We start from the raw sequence: 23,666 nt of genomic DNA, 5'->3' as shown, positions 1-23,666 counted from the left end.
AGCAGGAAGTGGATTGCTCTTCGCGTTCGCGAAGGCTGGTGGCTGAGGTGCTTCGCGTTTGCGACTGGGGATCCCGTTCGCGGAAGAGAGTTGGGTCTGAAGATTTGGCCTTCACATTCGCAAAGGTGTGGTCGCATTTTCGATGGTCAGGCCTGGCAAGGCGTCGCGTTCATGAGCATTTACTCGCGTTAGCGAAGAGGACTTTGGGCGGCTGAAAATTTTCGCCTTTGCGATCACCATGGTACCTCTGCGATCGCGAAGAAGGATGCCTAGGCAGTGTATAAGATTGCAAAATCAGGTTTTGTCTCATTTACTCATTTTCACATTTGGAGATGATTTTGGGGCGATTTTGAAGAGTCATTTTATCATTTATTACAAGGTAAGTAATTCCCACTTGTTGTGAGTTAAATACATGGATTATATACATATTTGAACATGAAAATTGATAGAAATTGTGGTAATTCGGAAGAAAACCTAGAAATTATATTTTTTTAATTTTGACCATGAAATTGGGAATGAATTATATATTTGAGTTCGTGGTGCTATGAGTAATGTTTATCTTTGAAAGTTTTCGGAATCCGGGCACGTGAGCCCGGGGGTTGACCTTTCGTGTGGAGATGGGAATTACTTCTAATTGATTAAGTTACGAGTTTTTGAGTATATTTTAATTGGTTTGCACGTTCTTTGGATAGTTTCAGATCGTTTGTCTTTGGTTTCAGGTGTTAGAGAGGCGTTCAAGCTGGGTATCGGATTTCGGAGCAAGGTAAGTCTCATGTCTAACCTCGTGAGCAGGAAATTACTCGTATGTGTTGTATTGGTTATGTGCTATGTTGTGGGGGCTACTCACGTATGAGGTGATGAGTGTCCGTATGTATACTAGAATTCCTGATTAGGTCCGGATAGAATTAGACTCACACCATGCCTTAATTATAATATTTGAGTTATTCTTGCCTCTTTAAATGCTTTAATAGTTATTTTTGCCCGAGACTAGACTTGCGTAAAGTATCAAACTTGCAATTTAGATATTTGGCGAGCTACTTGATTAGCAGTAGAAATTGTAATTTCTTTAATGGATTTCTCTCGTGTTGTATGAAATTGTCCGAAAAGTTTCTTAAATTTTATAACTCACACGTATATTCGTGAGTATGGCCAGTGACCCGTCAAATTTTACTATTTCTATGGGATCGGGCTGGACGCCTCACTAGTACTATTATGGATCGGGTTGTACGACCTCGACAGTATTATGAGATTCATCTATGATTTGGGTCGATCGATCCTCAGCAGTGTACACGATTATTATGGGATCGAGCTGTAGCCACAGTAGGAAATCGTGCCATTACTCTTATGAGATCGGGTCGTTCACCTCGGCAGGATCGTGCGTAATATTTGATAAAGAGCCAGTGTACCTATGAGTTTTCCTGACTCGAGATGTGATATTTTATTTGGTGTTTACCATTGTATATTCTATTTGAGGAAGTATCTGGTATTTGAGGACTTCGTGTTTACTCTTCAGTTGAGGATCATATTATGTACCTAATATGTTTTCACTGTTTTACTTGTCATGCTTCATACCTATCTACTTTTATTGTACTTGATTTATTGGATCACTAGAAACTGTCGATGTCGACCCCTCGTCACTACTGATTCAGGGTTAGGCTAGATACTTATTGGGTACGCGTTGATTTACGTACTCATACTACACTTCTGCACTAATTGTGTAGGTACTAAGACAAATTCATTAGGTGGTCATCTTGGCACATAGGTACAACTATTGAGGGGACTTTATGGTGAGCTGCATTCCATGTTGCGATCTGCAGCATACAGAGTCTCCATCATATTTATTATTTTATCTTGTCTATTTTATATTTCAGACAGATGTTGTATTAGTATTGTACCCTAGTAGATGTCCATGCACTTGTGACACCAGATTTTTGGGATTTAGATCTTGCTCTTGGTTGTATTCCGCTATGATTTTACTGGTTTATATTTTTGCCTCATTTAAATATTTAAAATAATAATATCTACAGTTTTTTTCAAAAAACAAACGGTTTTCACTCTTTATTTCTTTAATTTATTCGAATGAATTAACTATGGATGTGTTAATTTAATTATTGGCTTGCTTAACAATAGTGTTGGGCACCATCAGGACCTACGGTGGATTTTGGGTCGTGACAGTATTCTTATTTCAAAAATGTGAGTCCTCTATTACATTCTCCTATTTATACGTTTAATCAACTGAAAGGAAAATACAAAGAGTGTGAAAACAATTAACTAACTTTTCCGCCAAGATAGTATATGAAAAATACAGCAGCTACCATTTGAAAACTCCAACTCAGCATCCTAATCAGCTCCTGAGCTGGCAATACTCCCCCTATTGAACAACATCCTTGTCATCAAGGATGGTAAATGTCACCAGGATCAATAGGAAATTTCAGAAAATATTCTCCAAGCTTAGCACGCACAAGACGATCATCTTTGGTTATATCTTGTAGAGAGAAGAATGGATAATATGTGTCCCATCTAAAAGCTTTGGTCCATTAGTTGAAGGTTATCTCAATAGGAATGTCTACCTTTTGTTGATGTGAATATACCTTCTAGCTCAACTCTATAATCATTTTGGTGTAGAAATATCAAAGTTGCCCTAGAATCAAATAGAAATTGATGTAGAAGACCTTGAATTTTAGTTGTTGTAGCAAACAAGTAACTCAATTTCATAGCAAGGAGACAACACTTCACTTCATTAATGCTAAGTATAAACCAACAGTTATCTAGTTGCTTATATAGAAGGTGTAGAGCATGTTTCTTCACCAACAGACAAATAATAATTGCATGAACATCACTAAAGCTGAATTTGCATCCATTGAAGTCGCATGTTTGCTGGTTCTCCAGGCCAATCAATATACCACCTGGGTCAAAAGTGAATTGGAAATCATTTACCATTTCTCTAACTTTTGCAGCTTCAATCCTTAGACTAGTAAAACTATTGATGTTTGACAATAAAATATGTAGTTTAACCACTTTAACTTTAGATGCTATAATCAAACTCCTCACAATTACAACTTCCCCAAATATCTCAAGACTGAACATTCCCAATCGCTAACAACTCTCTTAGAGTTTCTTAGAACCATGTAACTTTGTCATCTTCAAGTTTACCATAAAAGTTCAGAGTACCAGAATACATTGCAATAGAAAAGATAAAATCAAATAATCACAGTTTCCATAGCTTGCAAATATGCAGTTTTGCTATCTGGGAATGTAGCCCGTAGCAAATACGCACAAGTTCAGAAAAATATTCTCCAAGCTTAGCACGCATTTTCTGGCTTGAGAATGTAGAGAGGAATATTAATTTTAATTCTGGGAACCAACGGCATGGGATTTATCGCTCTCCTATTTAGTAAAATCAACAACAACAACAACCCGGTGGAATCCCACAAGTGGGGTTTGGGGAGGGAAGTGTGTACGCAGACCTTACCCCTACTCCTGGAACGGACTTTGCATGGTCCAATCATTGCGATCGTACACCATGCTGACAGTTACCCAGGAAACAGGGTAGAACACATTCCCGAAAATCCAAGCAACAGAATGTGTTCTACCCTGTTTCCTGGGTAACTGTCAGCATGGTGTACGTTCGCAATGATTGGACCATGCAAAGTCCGTTCCAGGATAATTCATTCATAAAATTAAGTGGAGCATATTACTATTGCATATTTTTCTTCAGACAGAGAACATATATAAAAGGAGTAACTTCATATCTAGTAGATACTTCATTCTAAAATATAGCAAACTTTCTTCAAAGTTAAAACACATTTGTGCTTTTGTTGTTCCCTGAGATTGTTGTCGTAACTTATCAAGTAACAATTTTCTGTCCTCCTAATGATCTATCTTTTCTGCAGAGGTTCTGATATGGGAAGCAGTGGTACTGAAGTAATGTGGAATTTATTGACATCAAAGAACCATGAGTGGACCAATTCACCTAATCTGGTATCTGCGTTGAGAACCCCTATGATGCGACTTTGTGCCAGGTATGCTAAAGCTAAATATTGGAAGCTTTAGAAATCCTCCATTTAGACATGAGTTGTCTTCCTTGCTTGTTGGGTTTCCTGGTGGTGATATTAAGGCAATGTGATTGTAAAAACTTTCTCCTTCAAACAAGATGTTTCTTTTATGTCAAGATTATCTGTTTCACAGTGATTAAAAGTCTGTTGCATTTATGGCTGCACAGCTGTATAGTGTGAAGTTGACATGCATTTCTATCATGTGAAAGTTTACGGTATTGAGATAATATCATACATTGAGTTTCCGCGATTTTGACAAGGTGGGTTGCTCTGATGGTAAGCACCCTTCATTTCCAACCAAGAGGTTGTGAGTTCGAGTCACCCCAAGAGCAAGGTGGGGAGTTCTTGGAGGGAAGGATGCCGAGGGTCATTTGGAAACAGCCTCTCTACCCCAGGGTAGGGGTAAGGTCTGCGTAGACACTACCCTCCCAGACCCCACTAGTGGGATTATACTGGGTTGTTGTTGTTGTTGTTGCTATCTCCTTATCAATTATAATATATTTCTATTTTTGACTAGTAGTCCCTCTAATAATTTCTCACAATTTTACAATACTAGTAAAATCCATGGTTGAGAGATGTCCTTTATAACTTAAAAACTGATGCACTATTCCTAGAGTTGTAGAGATGCTGATACTTGCAAAGAGAATATATCCTTCTAAGAAAACCTTTTCTCTAGCGGTTGACAAGCTTCTAGTGATGAATGAACCCTTTCTTTGAGATCCTTTCTGGTATTTGACACCTATTCACTGACCATTTGTGTACAGACAAGTCAATTATGGCTACCTTTTTAGAGCCATCATGTAATGTTAAATTGTAAAATTGAGCCCCTGGGTAACACACACTCCTTCATGGACAACTTTGTTAAATGTAAGAAGAGATTTCTTTTACCATTGTAGGCTAGGCTATATGGTGGAACGATAGCGCCTAACAAACATATCCATCATACACAACATAAGAATGCATAAACTACTGCCATCCAATATCCCACACTTTACTCATGTTACCAAAAGATCCAGGCAAACAATATATTAGCAAAATCCCATTAATAATTTTCTAGCACTATTGGTTTGACCATTTAACTTGACTGTTTTCAAACCTATCTTTGGATTACATACAGGAAAGATCATTGTTTACCCGAAAAATTGGATAGAGTTAAATTTATGTATGGTTCTAAGGATATGTGATATAATTTGATACAAATCGTATAGAGAAATAGAAATACGTGTATTCTTGACTATGAGAATGAGAATAGTGAGAAGAAGAATGGATAAGATAAAGGGAAATAAACACAAGGGGATATCTTTCAAAATGAAAAGAAATCTTTTGTTCCCCAAAACACTGTCCCTGCTTACAATCCATCCCCACCTTTATAGTAGAGAGATCCTACTTCATATACAACAATAAAAAATACGTAGTGGAAAGCCCATGATGTATTGTCTTTTCCCTACTTCCCGCCAGGATTCTCTCCCTTAGTGCGGCTGTAACGGCCTTGTCTGTGAGCTTCGATACTGACTCAAACTCGATATCGGGTCGAGTCATTGGCCCTGACTCGAGCTCGATACTAACTCGGAGTTTTGATATTCGGGGTGGGTGTTGGTCGGTTTGTACATCTCCGACAACCTTTTTCCTCGTGGTTTGATTTGGTCATGGGCCCGATAATGATACCGAATTGATCCTTGATCGGACTTGGAGCTCGAATCCTGAAGCCCCTTTCTTCGAACCTCGACCTGACCTTACGTAGATACCTTTCGATCGAAGTATTGCCGTCTCGATCAGTCCGTACGACTGACTCGATCGATTCTGACCGTACACAGATAGTCCCCTCGTTTCTCAGAAAAGGATGTGGCGAGAAACGATATGATTTCGCAACAGCTCGATCAGATATATATACTGACGTTTACATCGATCTCGACCATGACGTGTATGATAGCTGTCCCATCGGTTCGGTTTTACCAAGGCATTCAGACGGTGGTCGGCCACCTCTGATATTGAATCGTCATTGCTTCAATCTATAAATAGCCTTTCCTTCCATCATTCATACTTTACGTCCTCAATCTTCCGATTTTTCTAAGTTCCTTTTCGTCTCTTCTGAGTTTTCTGCCTGTATATCTGTGATTTTTACTGCAAACTCTTTCTTAAAATATCAAATACTTCCGTTCTTTGTTCACGAAATTTTAAATGGCAAAAACGTCTAAAACTGTTCCGCAAAAAGAGACCGCTTCTTCATCTCGACCTGCTAGTGGCGAGGATGTGGAAGAGCCCCACCCTGAGGAATTCGTTCCGGTAGGGTGTTCGACTGTAGGCGATTTTAAAATTGAAAAGCCTTCTCCGATACCGGGTCGGTGTGAGTTGATGTCGAGGTATCAATGTTCAATTACCGAAAAAGTTCTCGATAAAGTCATACAAGAATGCAACTGGATAATAAACTCGTAGTAATCCCATCGCCTGAGAATCAATTACTACCCACATCGAAGGGTTTTTAAGTGTTTACACTTATCATTTCACGTTGGGACCTTTAGACCCTGTCATCGTTGCCTTTTGTAAGAGGTACGATGTGACCCTCGGCCAAATTCACCCTTCCTTTTGGAGGATAGTGATTCTTCTTCGATTTTTCTCGAACAAGGTCAAGGGGCGTATCTTCACCCTCGATCATCTTATGCGCCTTTATAGTCCCCGACTTTATCGAGGAGGGTTGATCAAGCTTGCTCGCCGAGCAACCAAAGCGCCATTCTCTAGCATAGACGAGACCCGCCATTTTGTTCGAATCAAAACCTCGGACCTGATCCCTGCCAATGACTTGTCATTTCCCGAGAAATGGAATATGAGCCGTGAGTGAACGTTTCTCTTTGTCCGTTTTGATTTTGTGATTGCCTTTTATTTTGTTGATCCATTTTTCTTTCCTTATCACAGCCGTAGCTCGAATGCCGGAACCGATCCCGGATCTTAGACAATGGGTCGAAAGTCTGGTGTTGCAGAGACCGTACTCCGAGCGTGCTTGGGTCGAATTATCAAAGGGTCGATGGGAGGCCCGCAGTCATGGTAAATCTTTTGTCGATTTGTCACTTCATCGGTTTGTATGGTAAATCTCCCTCTTCCCTTTTGTAGGACTCGGGAAAGATGTAGTCATGAGGCCCCCATCTGGTGGCAAAGAAGTTCCTGTCCTAAAGCAGGTAAAATAAAGGAAGAGAAAAGACGTATCGGGCTCCCCGAGCTCGGAGAAGAAGAAACCGGCTAAGAGATCTCGAAAGCCAAAAGGGGGCTCTGGTGTTATGACTTCGGAAGTGGACCGCCATTTAAGGGACGAGCCCGAAGAAGGAGAGGAGAATTTAGCCTGCGTACGGGCTAATGTTGTGATTCAACAGTCTTCCAATTTGGTGGAAGCAAATCAGGGAACCTTGGCCATAATCCCAGAACAAGAAGAAGCCGAGATTATCCCTTCTCGAACTAGGATGATTGAAAGGGACACCGAGGGTGGATCTTCTCGGGCAGTAGAAGATATTTCAAGGGATGAGTTTGGGATAGTTGACATTGGCGGATCCCCTCAGATTTCGGATGCATGATTCGAGAGGCCGTCATGTTGGAGGATCGGTCCTATAAGGGTATTCAGGAGTCGTCCGATATCCATGGTTTTCTAGAGGGGCTCGAGTCAGGTGCCTCGGAGGAGGTTACCGATTTTGGTGGGATGCTGGTACCCAAAAAAGCATCGTGGTCGGTTTCTACCGAGCCTTCATCGATTCATAAACTGGTGGATCGATTTCCGGCCCCGAGCATCGATCCCGACCGAAGGCGGAAGATAGTGCTCTCCGTACCTGCGGATACCCGAATTGTTTCTTCCCCTGTGGGGATTGTCAGCTACCTACATTCCCTGGTAACCGAAGAAGATCAATCAGTGATGAATGCGGTGGGGCCCGCCTGTCTCTTCAACGAGGCCCAACATGCTTTGAATCGGGTAACTCTGATGGCGTTTTCGTTGCTTCTTTTACACATAGAGTTGTAGGTAATTCTAATGTTTCTTCTTTTGTTTGTAGGCTTCAGTGTTGCATCACGAGGTCTTTTTTCGAATCCGAGGGGAGCATGATGTCGAGGTTCAGAGCCTCACTGAGAAGAGTGACTCGTACAAGCTCCTTAGTGAAAAACTTCGAGCTGATTTGACAGCGGCTCGGGAAGAGCATGAAGAGATGGCTGAGCAGGTATTTCGAATGTTCCGTGATAGTGAAGATGAAAAAGAGATAACCACTAATGATCTGATTCTGCAGGTTCGGTAGAGGATCGAGCAGATTGGACGGCTTAACTCACAGGTAGATGTGCTACTTGCCGAGGCAGAAGAATTTAAAAAGTGTATGGATATCCTTGCCTCGAAAAAGGAAGCCGTCGAAGCTCAGTTGGAGCTGTTTGATGCCCAACTTCGATCTGCGAAAGAAAATGCTTTGGGGCTGATCGAAAAGATGAAAGAGCTTCAGCATCGGTTGGATTTGGCCACTTCAGATAAAGCAGATTTGGCCAAAGAACTTGAAGTGGCCAGATCTGAGGTAATCAAGGCCAATAAAAGAGCTGATGCCAAAGTGGCTCAGTTCAGGATCGATGTCGAAGTTAACCAAGCCAAAGCTGAGAGCATGGTCGAACATGCAAAATGGCAAGCTCGGAGAGAGGCTCTCGAGGAGGTCAGAGCTCAGGGCTTCGATATTGGGGCCAAGATTGAAGTCGCTAGGGCGGAGGAGAACAAAGCTCGGAGGTTGGCCTTTCCTGAGGAGGACTCCGATGATTCAGGGGAGTCTGAAGATGAGGACGATGCCGAGAATACGGCCTCCGGTGAAGATTGAGTCATTTAGGGCCTTAGGTCGTTTGTTGCGTTCTTTTGATACCGTTTTTGGTTTTTGTATAAAGAACTTCCTTTTGGCAGAGTAGCCGCCTCTGTACAAAAAATTTGTAAATATAAATCTTTCTTCCTTTTGAAGTAAAATAGCCTTTCAAACTAAATAGATAGTTTGAATTTTAATCTCTGTTGCCTTCGAGCCTTGTGGGTAGTCCCTTTTGCTTTATCGGGCTCGAACATCCTTCAGCTTAAATAGTCAAGTGTTCGTTTGAATTCAAAGAAATGAGTAGTTTTACTTGAAATAATGTAGCTCGTAGGCGTAATGGTCGAGTGAATGCTTGCTCGAACTCGAAATAAAAGTAGCCCGTAAGCTTAGTAGTCGAGTGAATGATTCGAACTCGAAATAATGTAGCTCGTAGGCGTAATGGTCGAGTGAGTGCTTGCTTGAACTCAAAATAAAAGTAGCCCGTAGGCTTAGTAGTCGAGTGAATGATTCGAACTCGATGTAATATAGCCTGTAGGCGTAATGGTCAAAGTATCCCGTAGGCTTAATGGTCAAGTGAGTGCTTGCTCGAACTCGAAATAAAAGTAGCCCATATGCGTAATGGCCAAAGTAGTCCGTAGGCTTAATGGTCGAGTGAGTGCTTGCTCGAACTCGAAATAAAAGTAGCACGTAGGCTCAGCAGTCGAGTGAATGATTCGAACTCGATGCAATGTAGCCCGTATGCGTAATAGTCGAGTGAGTGCTTGCTCGAACTCGAAATAAAAGTAGCCCGTAGGCTTAGCAGTCGAGTGAATGATTCGAACTCGATGCAATGTAGCCCGTAGGCGTAATAGTCGAGTGAGTAGTCCGTAGGCTTAATGGTCGAGTGAATGCTTGCTCGAACTCGAAATAAAAGTAGCCCATAGGCGTAATGGTCAAAGTACCCTGTAGGCTTAATGATCGAGTGAGTGCTTGCTCGAACTCGAAATAAAAGTAGCATGTAGGCTCAACAGTCGAGTGAATGATTCAAACTCGATGCAATGTAGCCTGTAGGCGTAATAGTCGAGTGAGTGCTTGCTCGAACCGAAATAAAAGTAGCTCGTAGGCTTAGCAGTCGAGTGAATAATTCGAACTCGATGCAATGTATCCCGTAGGCGTAATAGTCGAGTGAGTACTTGCTCGAACTCGAAATAAAAGTAGCCGTAGGCTTAGTAGTCGAGTGAATGATTCGAACTCGAAATAATGTAGCCCGTAGGCGTAATGGTCGAGTGAGCGCTTGCTCGAACTCGATCCTGTTTGCATAATATCTTGAACATAGAATATCGGTAAAAAAATAGGGCTTTCTTTGCAAGTCATTATACATGTGTTCATGTTTTGCGTCAGGGCTCGGGGCAACTATATAAGCATGGTTCGTTTTGACCATTTGGCTCTTACAACGTTTCCTGTTGAGACACTGTTTGTCATGAAATAACGAAGTAACTTCCTTTGCACCGAACTTGGTAATCATCACAGATGCGTTCAATGATAAAGCCCCCCAGTATACGAGGTTGATTTTAAAGAGGCCTCGGATACTCAACAGTAGTATCGTTTCCGCTATATGACTGGTATCGATCTCTGGTCGACTTTTGCTTGGTAGTTCTTTTCGTAACGGACCTAGAAATCAACTGGTCATCTTCGACTCTTATTTTGGATTGATATCGATTGTGCACATCGGTCCAAGTAATAGATGGGTACTCGATCAGATTTTGCTTCAGTCGCTGTGAAGCCATCGAGCTCCGCTCTTTTAGACCTTGAGTGAAAGCTTGAACAACCCAATCGTCTGTGACTGGTGGCATATCCATTCGTTCAATTTGAAAACGAGATACGAAATCCCTTAGCATCTCGTTATCCTTTTGTATTAACTTGAACAGGTCTGACTTTCTGGTTTCAACCTTTATGGCTTCGGCATGTGCTTTTACGAAGCAATCTGCAAACATAGCAAAAGAATCAATAGAGTTAGATGGTAAATTATGATACCATACCATTGCCCCATTTGACAGGGTTTCACCGAATTTTTTCAATAATACAGATTCGATCTCATCATCTTCCAAATCATTGCCCTTGATGGCACATGTGTAAGAAGTGACGTGCTCGTTGGGATCGGTCGTCCCGTTATATTTGGGAATTTCGGGCATACGGAATTTTTTAGGGATTAGTTTCGGGGCTGCGCTCGAGGAAAAATGTTTTTGCACGAATTTTTTCGAATCTAACCCCTTTATCATTGGTGGAGCTCCCGGGATCTGATCGACCCTAGAGTTATAAGTTTCTACTTTTTTATCGTTGGCTTCGACTCGCTTTATGAGTTCCTCGAGTAATTTAGCAATTTCGGGAGTAGCCCCCGATTCTTGCTCATTTGACTTTACTATGGCTGGTTCCGTTCTGTGAGTAATTTCTCATGGTGGATTGGGCTCCGGCCTGCTTTGTAGCTGGGTTTGGCTTTGCAACTGAGATATTGTTGCATGTTGAGCTTGCAACATTTCGAAAATCATACGCAAGCTAACGTCGTTTTCCTCGATGTTATGGGTATCTCGAGCCACAGACCGAGTGCCACCATGGATGCTATTCTTGCGTTCAGCATGTAGGTTCGCCTCAATGGCTACATGCGAATTGATATCAATTGACGCTCCGATTCGAGCTCCAACAGTATTCACAGGTGGTCTTTCAGTACTGGGTGTCAAGTTGTTGTTTTCGTCTTGAAGACCGGACCCGTTATCGATCGGTGAAGCCATGTGATCAACGGTTAGTCGTAGCTAATTCGAAATTCAAGATATTTTCGTAAAACACAATGGCGTGTTTTTTCAGATTCGTATCAAATAACCACTATTATCCTTAGCCCCCAAGGTGAGCGCCAAACTGTTTACCCAAAAAATTGGATAGAGTTAAATTTGTGTATGGTTCTAAGAATATGTGATATAATTTTATACAAATCGTATAGAGAAATAGAAATACGTGCATTCTTGACTATGAGAATGAGAATAGTGAGAAGAAGAATGGATAAGATAAAGGAAAATAAATACAAGGGGATATCTTTCAATATGAGAAGAAATCTTTTGTTCCCCAAAAAACTGTCCCTGCTTACAATCCATCCCCCTATAGTAGAGGGATCCTACTTCATATACAACAATAAAAAATACGTAGTGGAGAGCCCATGATGTATTGTCTTTTCCCTACTTCCCGCCAGGATTCTCTCCCTTAGTGCGGCTGTAACGGCCTTGTCTGTGAGCTTCGATACTGACTCAAACTCGATATCGGGTCGAGCCATTGGCCCTGACTCGAGCTCGATCCTGACTCGGAGTCTTGATATTCGGGGTGGGTGTTGGTCGGTCTGTGCATCTCCGACAACCTTTTGCCTCGTGGTTCGATTTGGTCATGGGCCCGATAATGATAACGAACTGATCCTTGATCGGACTTGGAGCTCGAATCCTGAAGCCCCTTTCTTCGGACCTCGACCTGACCTTACGTAGATACCTTTCGATCGAAGTATCGCAGCAACGGGCAGAGCCCGCGTCGACCTTTTATCTAATAAATGCATCCCTTCCAGAAGTCGGGGTTTGTTGCACGTATTAGCTCTAGAATTACTACGGTTATCCGAGTAGTAGATACCATCAAACAAACTATAACTGATTTAATGAGCCATTCGCAGTTTCACAGTCTGAATTTGTTCATACTTACTGTTACGCGGCGCCTTCCTGAAGTTCCTTGGAAGGGCGACGTAAGGCTAGGCAACCGATGTCAGTACGGTTGCTGTCCGCCAACTGAGGTCCCCTCCGTACGCTAGACTAGATTGTCAGTGCCGTACGGGAAAACCAATGTCATGAGCAATTGAAAGAGAGCAGAAAAGAGAATTGAGAATGAAAGAAAGCTTGATTGCATTGAATGAAAGCTATTACAGAAAACAAGACGGTGTCGGGGGGGAGAGACACCAGTACAGAGAATTGTTTGCTTGCTTGAAAGTTTTGATTGCTTGGTCCCCCTTAATAATGCTTAAAAAAATAAACCAAAGTTACATGACTAGACCTATGAAAGCTGGAAAATCACACTTAAAGAAAATGCAGCAAAACTACTCTATATTTACAATGAAAAGGACTTAGTCTTCTACAAAGCAGCAGCAAGTCCGTTGGCAGCAACTTTGTCTTTAGCATCAGGGTCTGCGCGCGCGGCATTGTCTGCGCGCGCGGCGCTGTTGGCTTTTGCCTGTGGCTGGGCGCTGGCGATGGCTATCGGTGGGGCGACAGAGGCACATGCGCGCTTGTCACTTGGAGCTGCCGAGACCACGGGGCCGACCGTGGCGACGGGCGTTGGGAGGCTGGCCAGGACGCCACGGGGCGCGTCCAAGGGATCATGGGGCATGGCTGGAAAGCCGCCCATGACATTCTCCCCCACCTGAGTTGGCGACGTCCTCGGCGCCTTCCTTGCAAGGTAATCATCAATCAGGCTCTTGTAGGCTTTGAGGTTTGTTCCCCTCTCCCAAGTATTCTCCTCTGCATCACATCCCTGCCATTTCACCAAGAACTCCTGGTGATCTTTTCTTGAGGCGTGAATCACTCGATCATCAAGAATAGCTTCAGCACGCCTTTTCCCGGTTGAATTGGGGCCTCGAATACTTGGTATTGTGAGTTGGCTTCGTGAAGGATCCTCCATATCTTCCCGAAAAGGTTTCAGGAGACTGACATGGAAAACAGGATGGATTTTCCACCAAGCTGGGGTATCCACCCGGTATGCAACTTTCCCAATGCGCCTTTCAATGGACAAGGGTCCAATATATTTTTGCAATAGGCGAGGGTCATGGACCCCTGCAAACAAGTACCGCTTTGGGATTTTGACCATCACTTTGTCTCCCACCTGGTATTCCACAAAGCGGCGATTCTGATCAGCATGCCTCTTCATCCGCTTTTGGGCTTTGACAAGATAGCTCCGCACTATCTCCAAATTTTGCTTCCATTCTTTTGAGAAGCTAGCAGCCCGAGGAGATTTTGACATGTTTGGTGCGTTCACTGTGTGTGGGAGTAGCGGTTGCTGTCCGGTAACAATTTCAAAAGCGCTTTTGTTGGTACTTGAGCTCTTTTGTGAATTGAAACACAGTTGAGCAGCATCCAGAAGCTTCACCCAATTCTTCTGCGATCCGGTCACAAAGTGCCGGAGATATTCCTCTAGCATGCCATTGAATCGCTCCGTCTGGCCATCAGATTGCGGATGAAAACTTGAGCTATGACTCAATTTTGACCCGAGGCACTTAAAGAGTTGGGTCCAAAAATTGCTAGTGAAGCGTGAGTCGCGATCACTAACAATGTCTTTAGGTAAGCCCCAATACTTGACGACATGAGAGAAGAATAGTCGAGCTGTATCTTCTGCTGATATATATTGTGGGGCTGCTATAAAGGTAGCATACTTGGAAAACCGATCCACCACAACCAAGATAGTTGTGAGATCTCCGACCTTGGGCAATCCGGTGATGAAGTCCAGGGAAACGCTTTCCCAAGGTCTTTTTGGTACAGCTAGTGGTTCCAAGAGCCCTGCCTGCGTCAAGCGGTCTGACTTATCTTTCTGGCATACTAGACAAGTCTTCACATACTGAGCGACGTCATCGACCATTTGAGGCCAATAATATGCACGGCGAAGTAATGCCATGGTGCGTTCCTCGCCGGGATGACCGGCCCACAAAGTATCGTGGCATTCTGCAAGAAGAGTCCGTCGCAGATCTCCTCCTTTAGGAACATAAAGTCGGTTCCCTTTCACCTTCAGGAACCCATCTTCGGTGTAGAACTGGCGAGTCTTGCCCTGTCCTACCAAATCAACCAAATACTGTGCAGCAGGATCCTTGATGAGTAGATCCTGTATCTGGTCTTTTATGGTGGTGGTTACTTCGCTTCCCTTTAGGGCGGCGAGTACACACATCGATGCTAGATCAGCTCTCCGACTGAGTGCATCAGCAACATGATTGGTCTTTCCACTTCGGTACTCCAGGTTGAAGTGAAATTCCGCTAGGAGTTCCTGCCACCTAGCCTGTCGTCCATTCAGCTTTGGCTGGGTCATGAAATGGCTAACGGCTGTGTTGTCTGTCTTGACCACGAATGGGGCTCCCAGTAGATAATGCCTCCAAAGGCATAAGCAATGAACGACAGCCAATAATTCTTTCTCATGGGCGGCATAGCGCCGCTCTGCATCCTTCAGTTTTCGGCTCTCGTACGCTACGGGATGCCCTTCTTGTAGCAATACTCCACCAAGTGCATAGTCGGAGGCATCCGTTTGCACTTCGAATGGCTTGGCCAAGTCAGGGAGGGCCAAGACTGGGCTACTAGACATAGCCATCTTCAATGCGTCAAAGGCCTCTGCCCGCTTGGGGCCCCAATCCCACGGGGTGGCCTTCTTGAGAAGTTCTGTCAGCGGCACTGCAATGAGGGAGTAACTTTTCACAAACCGCCGATAGAAGTTGCATAGGCCAAGGAACGACCTCAAGGCATGTATATCCTTAGGAGGCGGCCATTCTGTAATGGCCTGAATCTTCTGCTGGTCCATCTTGATCCTCCCTTCCTCGATGACATGTCCGAGGAAGTCAATTTGTTTCTGAGCAAAGGAGCACTTGGATAGCTTCGCATATAATTCGTGCTCCCGCAATCGGGCTAGGACCTTCCGCAAATGCTCCAGGTGTTCTTCTAGTGTCTGGCTATATACCACAATGTCATCCAAATAAACCACGACGAATTCATCAATGTATTCTCGGAAGACTTGGTTCATCAAGGTGCAAAATATGGCTGGCGCGTTAGTCAAGCCAAAGGGCATAACCAGGAAGTCGTACGACCCATATCTTGTCACACAGGTCGTCTTGTGCTCATCACCATCGGCAATCCGAACTTGCCAATAACCTGTCCTCAGGTCTATTTTGGTGAATACCGTCGCACCACCCAGTCTATCAAACAAGTCTGCCATTAGCGGAATAGGGTACTTGTTTTTCACGGTGATTTTGTTTAGAGCCCGGTAATCCACGCAGAGTCGCAAACTACCATCATGTTTCTTTTGGAATAGCACAGGGGACCCGTATGGGGACTTAGAGGGCACAATGATCCCTGTGTCTAGCATTTCCGTCAATTGTCTCCGAAGCTCGGCGAGTTCGGGTTGTGACATTCTGTATGGCGCCCGGGCAGGTGGCTTCGCACCCGGCACCAACTCAATCTCATGGTCCACAGTTCGCCTAGGCGGAAGACGCTTTGGCATGTCTTGTGGCATGATGTCTTCAAATTCCAGAAGTAACTCCTTCACGGGTGCAGGAATGGGACCCGAGGAGCGTTCTATATCTTCCATGCAGAGGGTAGCCAGGAACGTGGGTTCATGTCTTTTTACCCCCTTCTTCAACTGCAAGGCCGAGATGTTCTCTGCTGCCATCTTCATGGGAATGCACGGAATAATGCAGGGCTTGGCCCCATTTGCCCCCATCATCAGTAGCATGTCTGCATACGGTGCGGGCATGGTATTGGTCTGTCTCAGGAATTCCAACCCCACGATTAACTCAAAGTCATCTATGATCACTACGCGCAGGTTGAACTTTCCTTCATAAGGGCCAAGCTTCACTGGTACTTCTTTGGCTATTCCACCCACTGGTTGAGGTGGTGAGTTGATAGCCTTCACACGACCTTTGCCCTTTCCTACAACTAGTCCAAGACGCTCCACCTGAGTCGAGGCTAAGTAGTTGTGGGTGGCACCCGTGTCTATCATTGCCCGAATGGGCTTGCCATTTACCTTCATGTCAACGAACATTAGGGTCCTCTTTTGATGAGGAGGAGTCCTCAAATTCGCCTTCTTATTTCCTTTCCTGGTAATTGGACAGGGGTCCTTCTTCTTGCGGATACCGGCACTGGTTCCCGCTATGGGCTCAGAAATGGAGCCAACAATTGCATTGAATGCACCTACTGGCTCGGTCTGGTCCGCATCATCGGCGTCGTCATCCGTCCCATCCTCAAAAGCTTGATGGGCGTTCATCTGTGCATGTGGACATTCATTATTCCAATGTGGTCCGCCGCAATGGCGACATCCTGAGGGGGGCTTCCTCCCCCGATCATTGTTGTTAGATGCAGCACTAGTACTGCCGGAAGAGGGAGCCTTGGATTTGGGTGCACTCCGGTCTCCTCCACTTCTGCTAGGGCCACTAGTGTTTGGTTGGCCCCCTTTGTATCCTCCTCGGACAGGCTGTTGAGGCCTATCCTTCCGGGCTTCCACTTGGTAATCCCCAAGGCACTCTGCTGCTTGGATTGCCTTAGGCAACGTGTCTACCCTTTGTCTCTGCAACTCCATCCGGGCATAAGGTTTCAACCCTTCCAGGAAGGTGAAGAGTTTGTCTTTGTCCCCCATGTCACGGATGTTCAGCATGAGCGCGGAGAATTCCCGCACGTAATCTCGCACTGATTTGGTCTGGCGGAGCTCCCGCAACTTTCTCCTGGCATTGTACTCAACATTTTCGGGGAAGAACTGTAGGCGTATGGCTGCCTTCAGTTCCGCCCATGTGTCGAGGGCATCTTCACCTGCCTTGATGGCTTCGTACTTCACCCGCCACCAGAGTTTGGCATCACCCTGAAGATACATGGCAGCAGTTGCTACCTTCTTAGCTTCTTCCAGGCTTCCCACGGCATCGAAGTATTGCTCGATGTCGAAAATGAAATTTTCCACTTCTTTGGCATTCCGAGCTCCACTGTATGGCTTTGGCTCAGGAATTTTCAGCTTTTGTGCCATGGGGGCGAGGTTCACACCACCCCCAAATTGGTTTCCGCCTCCTCGAAGTAGGCCTTGTAAAGCAGCATTGACAACATTGAGCTGGCCTGTCAAGTTGTCTATGGTTTGTTGCATGGCAGTCACCTTGTCTGCCTCTTGTTCCCTGTTGGCTAAATCCTCGGCACGCTCCTGCTGGAGGACCTCGAATTTACCAAAAATTTCAGCTGCCTCTGTGGCTGCTGTTTGCCGGTCTCTTTCAGAGTCGCGGCTGATGTTTTCTATGTCAACTTCGGCCTGGATGAGTCTGCGGTCCAGGTCGTCCAACCTTTGCACTAGGCTGGTCTTTAGATCGGGCACCATTTCCACGATGGGCCGTAATGCGTCAACCGTTCCCTCAAGGGTCGCGATGCGATCCCCATAATTCACCATGGTCAGAAATGGTGGTAATTGCAATGTAATCCCTCGTCCGATGTCGAGCCTAGGCTCTGATACCAACTGTTACGCGGCGCCTTCCTGAAGTTCCTTAGAAGGGCGGCGTAAGGCTAAGCAACCGATGTCAGTACTGTTGTCGTCCGCCAACTGAGGTCCCCTCCGTACGCTAGACTAGATTGTCAGTGCCGTACGGGAAAACCAATGTCACGAGCAATTGAAAGAGAGCAGAAAAGAGAATTGAGAATGAAAGAAAGCTTGATTGCATTGAATGAAAGCTATTACAGAAAACAAGACGGTGTCGGGGGGGAGAGACACCAGTACAGAGAATTGTTTGCTTGCTTGAAAGTTTTGATTGCTTGGTCCCCCTTAATAATGCTTAAAAAAAATAAACCAAAGTTACATGACTAGACCTATGAAAGCTGGAAAATCACACTTAAAGAAAATGCAGCAAAACTACTCTATATTTACAATGAAAAGGACTTAGTCTTCTACAAAGCAGCAGCAAGTCCGTTGGCAGCAACTTTGTCTTTAGCATCAGGGTCTGCGCGCGCGGCATTGTCTGCGCGCGCGGCGCTGTTGGCTTTTGCCTGTGGCTGGGCGCTGGCGATGGCTATCGGTGGGGCGACAGAGGCACATGCGCGCTTGTCACTTGGAGCTGCCGAGACCACGGGGCCGACCGTGGCGACGGGCGTTGGGAGGCTGGCCAGGACGCCACGGGGCGCGTCCAAGGGATCATGGGGCATGGCTGGAAAGCCGCCCATGACGAATACATGTACTACTTTGACATGATCTATTTCAGACATTTCATTAGAAACCTTGTGAAGATTACTTATCCTCTCAGCTTCAATGCAAAGTGCACGTAAATACATGTCGTCTAAGGCATCTAAATTACTCTCAACAAATCATAATTCGGCTTTGACAAATTATCAAGCACCTTGTGAGAAATATTATCGCTTTTATCTTCCATGAAAAGTTCAGCTAGGAATGTGTCTTCCAAAGCGTATATATTATTATAACTCTTGTTTTCCATAAACATATTTAAATACATATCCTCCAAAACTCCAGCACTCTCTATGAGAACAGAATCTAAGGGAGAAGTTTTGAGGTTAAACTTACTATTTTTGAAGTACCGCTAACACAAACGGAGAGCTTCATATTTTTGGTGATAGTACCTCCCAGTAGAGCAAACAACAGAGCACGACTTGCAGTAGTATTCACTGACTCTTCATATTTTACCCGTTTTCCGCTCAATTTGTCTTCCAATTTCTGAAAAAGTCTTCGACTCTTAGCCAATTGTTTGTCCTTCGACTGCAGGTGTAAATGCGCTCCATCAACTGAATGTTTGAGTGAATTGAGAATTTGGATAAGCTCTACATGCTTTCGATCCATATCCTCGCGCAATTACTGTTGTATTTGGTCCATTACAGCTTGCAAATCTAATTGTCGAGCTGCCAGATCCTCTTACTGCTTCTGTAAATCTGTGGTTGGATTTCTCAATTGAACATCAGCAACTTTTCTTGGGTCCATTGTAACCTGGCTCTAATACCAATAAATATCAAAATGGTATCATATGCAGAGGTAATGCAACAGTAACGAAAGAAAGGAGAAGAAGAAAACCTAATAGGACAAGAAAGAAAGAGAGATAGAGTTGGGAGTAATTAGATATATATTCTCATTTCAAAAGTGTGATTTACATTCTCTTATCTATACTTTAATCAACTGAAAGAAAAATACAAAAAGCGGAAAAACAATTGACTAACTTTTCTGCCAAGACATTAAAAGAAATACAGCAGCTATCATTTGAAAATTCCATTCAGCAAGTCATCTACAACTCTAATATGTAAATCTGTTAGGACTTAGGACTTTAGATATGTATTTATTGCATGTGTTTGAAGTTGTTGGATAAGCTTGCAAAATTTATAAATTTAGGGTACCCAAAGCACTCCCACCTTCCACATGCTGAGTCATACTTTGGTGTTAGGGTAATCTTTTCTTAATTTCTCATAGGGCTAAGGCCCACTGTATGAGTGTTTGGGTTGGGCTCTATAAATTTTGACCTTTCTGGGCTTAAATCCGGTTGAACCAAAAATGCAAGGGCCAGGGAATGAAACTCAAACTCCAAAAAAGGGTATTATTATCCCCAATTCCCATTTCTCAAAATTCCACAACTTTCCTGAAGAAATGTCGAGAAGGTTCGGAAAGAGAAAGGAAGAGGATGAGTACGCTTCAGAAGGCGACAATCCTCCTAAGAAATCTTCCAGAACTGATGATTCCGACGATGCCGATAGCATCGTCGTGTGCGAGGTCTCTTTTTTCACTTCCCCAAACATTTTATGTCTCACTTACTTCTCTACTGTTTTTCTGATTTTTGCGTTTGTTTCAGATTTCTAAGAATCGGAGAGTATCAGTTAGGAGCTTTCAAGGGAAGATAATGGTGGATATTCGTGAGTTTTATGTTAAAGATGGCAAGCAAATGCCTGGCAGAAAAGGTACCTGCTGCCTATTTATTTTTTATTTTTCTTTTCGGTTTCTATATGTGATTTTGGGCGATGCTTGCTACATTTGAAAATCTAATGATTCTATCTTTGTTGCTTTTAGGGTTTTCTTAAAATAATTTTTTTTTTTTATATGATGTACGAGAAATAAGGGATACTTTTTAGTTTTATCAACTCTGTAGCATGGGATAGTAGTGTAATGAATTTCTCACGCTAGGATTGAACTTTCTTCTGGTCTTTATATATGGTGAATTCAAGACATGTGTCTTTCACATAAACATCTATCACTTAAGAATACTTAATTGATATGCATTTTCATTTTAATTTTTAACATTAAGGTTAAATTACTTGGTTTGCCTTAAACACCTGGTGTGTATAAGTATTTACCCCTGGTACATCTGTATATAAATTTTAGTTTTTGTTTTTGTTTTTGTTGATCGTGACAAGTAGCATGAAAATTCTTCGGTTTCTAAGTTTCTTTTGTTATCTTCTGTCTTGTTCCTTGTGTTTCTTTTTACGGGGAATTGTGTATCTTGGTGTTCCTCTTAGATAGCCAGTATTTTCAACATCCTTAAAACAAAGCAGATATGTCATGAATTGCTTTCCGTCGAAACGTTCTTCAAAAAATTGTAACTATGATTCCCATATCCTCTTGTGATTGATAACCAAGAAATTCTCGAGGGTCAATGGCATACGGTTTGAAATGTAGTGGATAATGGGCCCGCCCCTCGACCCTTCTCCACTTAAATGCAAGACTTTTGTCCGGGTTTTAACTCGTGACATGCGTCCTATGCTCCTTTTTGCGAACCATTCTTTTGCACCCTCCTTAAATGCATAGAAGTCGGAATTCTTCCGAATTTCTTACCTAGACTCTAATATAATTATACTCAAGTTAAGGAGAAGAGGTTGTTTCTTTCATAATGTACTTTTTCCTGTGAAACAGTATCTATGTTCGCACAAGGATTCATTCATATATATCAAATTCAATGCTAGCACTTATAATATTTCGGTTTATCAAAATTCTGGGACAACAATAAAAATGTTGAAGACTTGAGGATGGATTTTGGTAATCTTGTATATGGAATGGGTTCAAGATTAGTGTGAAGTAACTTAGGGAGGATATTGGTGTTCTTTTTTTTTTTTTTGGGTTTGTATTTTTCAATTTCAGCCGTTCCTAAGAATTATCAATTCCCATTGCAATTCCCATATGAAGCTGGTTGATGAAAGGAGCATCTGTCTCTTCACACGAGCCAATTCGGAAGTATACCTTTTCACAGGTTTCTGTATTAGCTTAGGTAATGGGTTAAAAAATTGTAGGTAATCTTCACACGGTTTGAACGTTGTTGGTCTTACTAGTTACTCATTACTGATGCTTTGTTGACATGTCACAGTTTTCATGTTGGCACGTTATTATTGCATTTTGACAGATCAACCCAAATTATATCATACTGGGTCGACTCTGGCAATACTATGCAAATTAAGAATCTACAGGATTTACTTCATTGTGTAGAAAACAAGATATGCTTTGAATGTGGCTTTTATGGTCAGAAGAAGAGTTTTTGCCCCTATTGTTCTTGCCTTGAGGTCTACCAGAGCTTTCTTCCATCAGCTAGGAAACTCTTAGCATTCTTTATGTTAGCCTTTGTGGCTCTATCCTTCCAAATGTCAGCTTTCTTCTCCAGAGTTATTTCCTTTTCCCACAATGTCTGCCTCTTAGAAAGGTCGAGAAAAATATTAAGTAAATGATGAGAGGTGACATTGTAGGATGTGGACACTATTTTCACAAGGCCCGTGGTTGTATACTTCAATTTGATAAGGAAGGGTATCACCTAGGAATAAAGTTATTACTCTTGTAGTGCCGTTCAGTCACATTTACAAATGTTAACTGTAGTTCTGAACTTTTTCAAAACTGACATACTTTGAGATGCATCAATAGTGTCAATAAAATAGATTTACCATATGCTGTCTCTTTACCATTGCTTCTACCATTGATGTTAGAAGTGAACATTGTTAATTGAGCTGAATTGGGGCATAGTGAAACTTGTAGAAAGAGAGAATCAGTTGGTTTATGCGAGGCTAGATGGAACCAGCTCATAGTATTAAATAAACTTGCATTGGGCGAAGACATTGTGCAGTTCTGAAGCTCCTCTGGCCCAAACTTAATTCGTGCTGCCTCTTTGGTTGATCTGTTTAGGTTCCTCAGCATGTCCTGAAGTTTGCTCTTGTACTTTATATATGTACCAGTGCATCTCCATGGTGCTTTTCATTCTTTAAAATACAATTCCTTAATTAATTGAACATCAAACAGCTCTCAGCTCCTGCACTGCTTTAAAAGAATAAATAAAGAGGGAGGGAGGGTGGGAGCGTTAGTTCTTGCCCGTAGACCAACTGTTAACTGCTTTAGTTATATCTTCTATTCTCAACACAAGTTTATTTATATTTTTATTCATCTTGTATCTTTCTTTTAATATAATTTCCAGAGGTCCATGTATCTGCAGACTTAGAAACCATACCTAACAGTAGTGTTTTTCCTTTTTCCTATTTCAGGCATCTCATTGAGTATGGATCAGTGGAATGTACTCAGAGATCATGCAGATGAAATTGATGAGCTTGTCGCGAACAGTTAAACATAGGAAGTGTGGTGTATCACTAAGTTGATGTATAATTTTATTATGTGTAAAAGACTAGTTGACTTGGAACTAGGAGACATTTTCCGTTGGTACAGTTCCAGATTATGGACCAAGCAAGCTCTGTTTATTTGGTTATTAAATGGCTTTAGGATATGTACTTTCTGAATGGGATTTTAACATGCATGCTTTGTGGCTAAAAAGAATGGCCCTTCTCTGAACCATTTTTTTTTTCCTGTTTCCAATCTTGAGACTCATTGCTAATAAACATTTATCTCAACTTGTAAGCACGCATAGAGTCAAGAAAGATGTCCGTTATGGACAAAAACGACACAGGAAAATAAAACAAAGCACTTAATTGAATTCATATTTTCTATGGTATATGCAAGGTTAGCTGTAACAGTCCTAGGAAAAATTGTAAGCTTGGAGAAGGCTTTTGTAACCTTGTATGAGTTAAATTGTTCGACCAAACTGAGGTGACTTTGCATTCACCGAAAGCGGTGACCTTCTAAACTTAAATTC

At 42.9% G+C, this 23,666-nt stretch overlaps 1 protein-coding gene and 1 long non-coding RNA gene across 2 annotated transcripts; one reads left to right on the top strand and one right to left on the bottom strand.

The window, feature by feature from the left end:
• Positions 1-2,183: 2,183 nt before the first annotated feature.
• LOC104117545 (uncharacterized) lies at positions 2,184-19,899 on the bottom strand. The gene is made up of 2 exons (XR_011414291.1): positions 19,139-19,899; positions 2,184-2,906 (listed from the first exon to the last, which is right to left on the bottom strand). It is a non-coding gene; the product is annotated as an uncharacterized lncRNA (long non-coding RNA).
• Positions 19,900-20,128: 229 nt separating this feature from the next.
• LOC104117546 (RNA polymerase II transcriptional coactivator KIWI-like) lies at positions 20,129-23,365 on the top strand. Its single transcript, XM_009628611.4, has 3 exons — positions 20,129-20,326; positions 20,406-20,511; positions 23,065-23,365. Exons 1-3 carry the CDS (start codon positions 20,204-20,206, stop codon positions 23,142-23,144), a joined length of 309 nt encoding a protein of 102 aa, XP_009626906.1. The 5' UTR covers positions 20,129-20,203; the 3' UTR covers positions 23,145-23,365.
• The last annotated feature ends 301 nt before the right edge of the window (positions 23,366-23,666 follow it).

This window comes from Nicotiana tomentosiformis, chromosome 2, assembly GCF_000390325.3.
Source record: "Nicotiana tomentosiformis chromosome 2, ASM39032v3, whole genome shotgun sequence".
NCBI lineage: Eukaryota > Viridiplantae > Streptophyta > Magnoliopsida > Solanales > Solanaceae > Nicotiana > Nicotiana tomentosiformis.
Note: the sequence above shows the minus strand (reverse complement) of the source record. Positions and strands in the feature narration are given on the sequence as shown.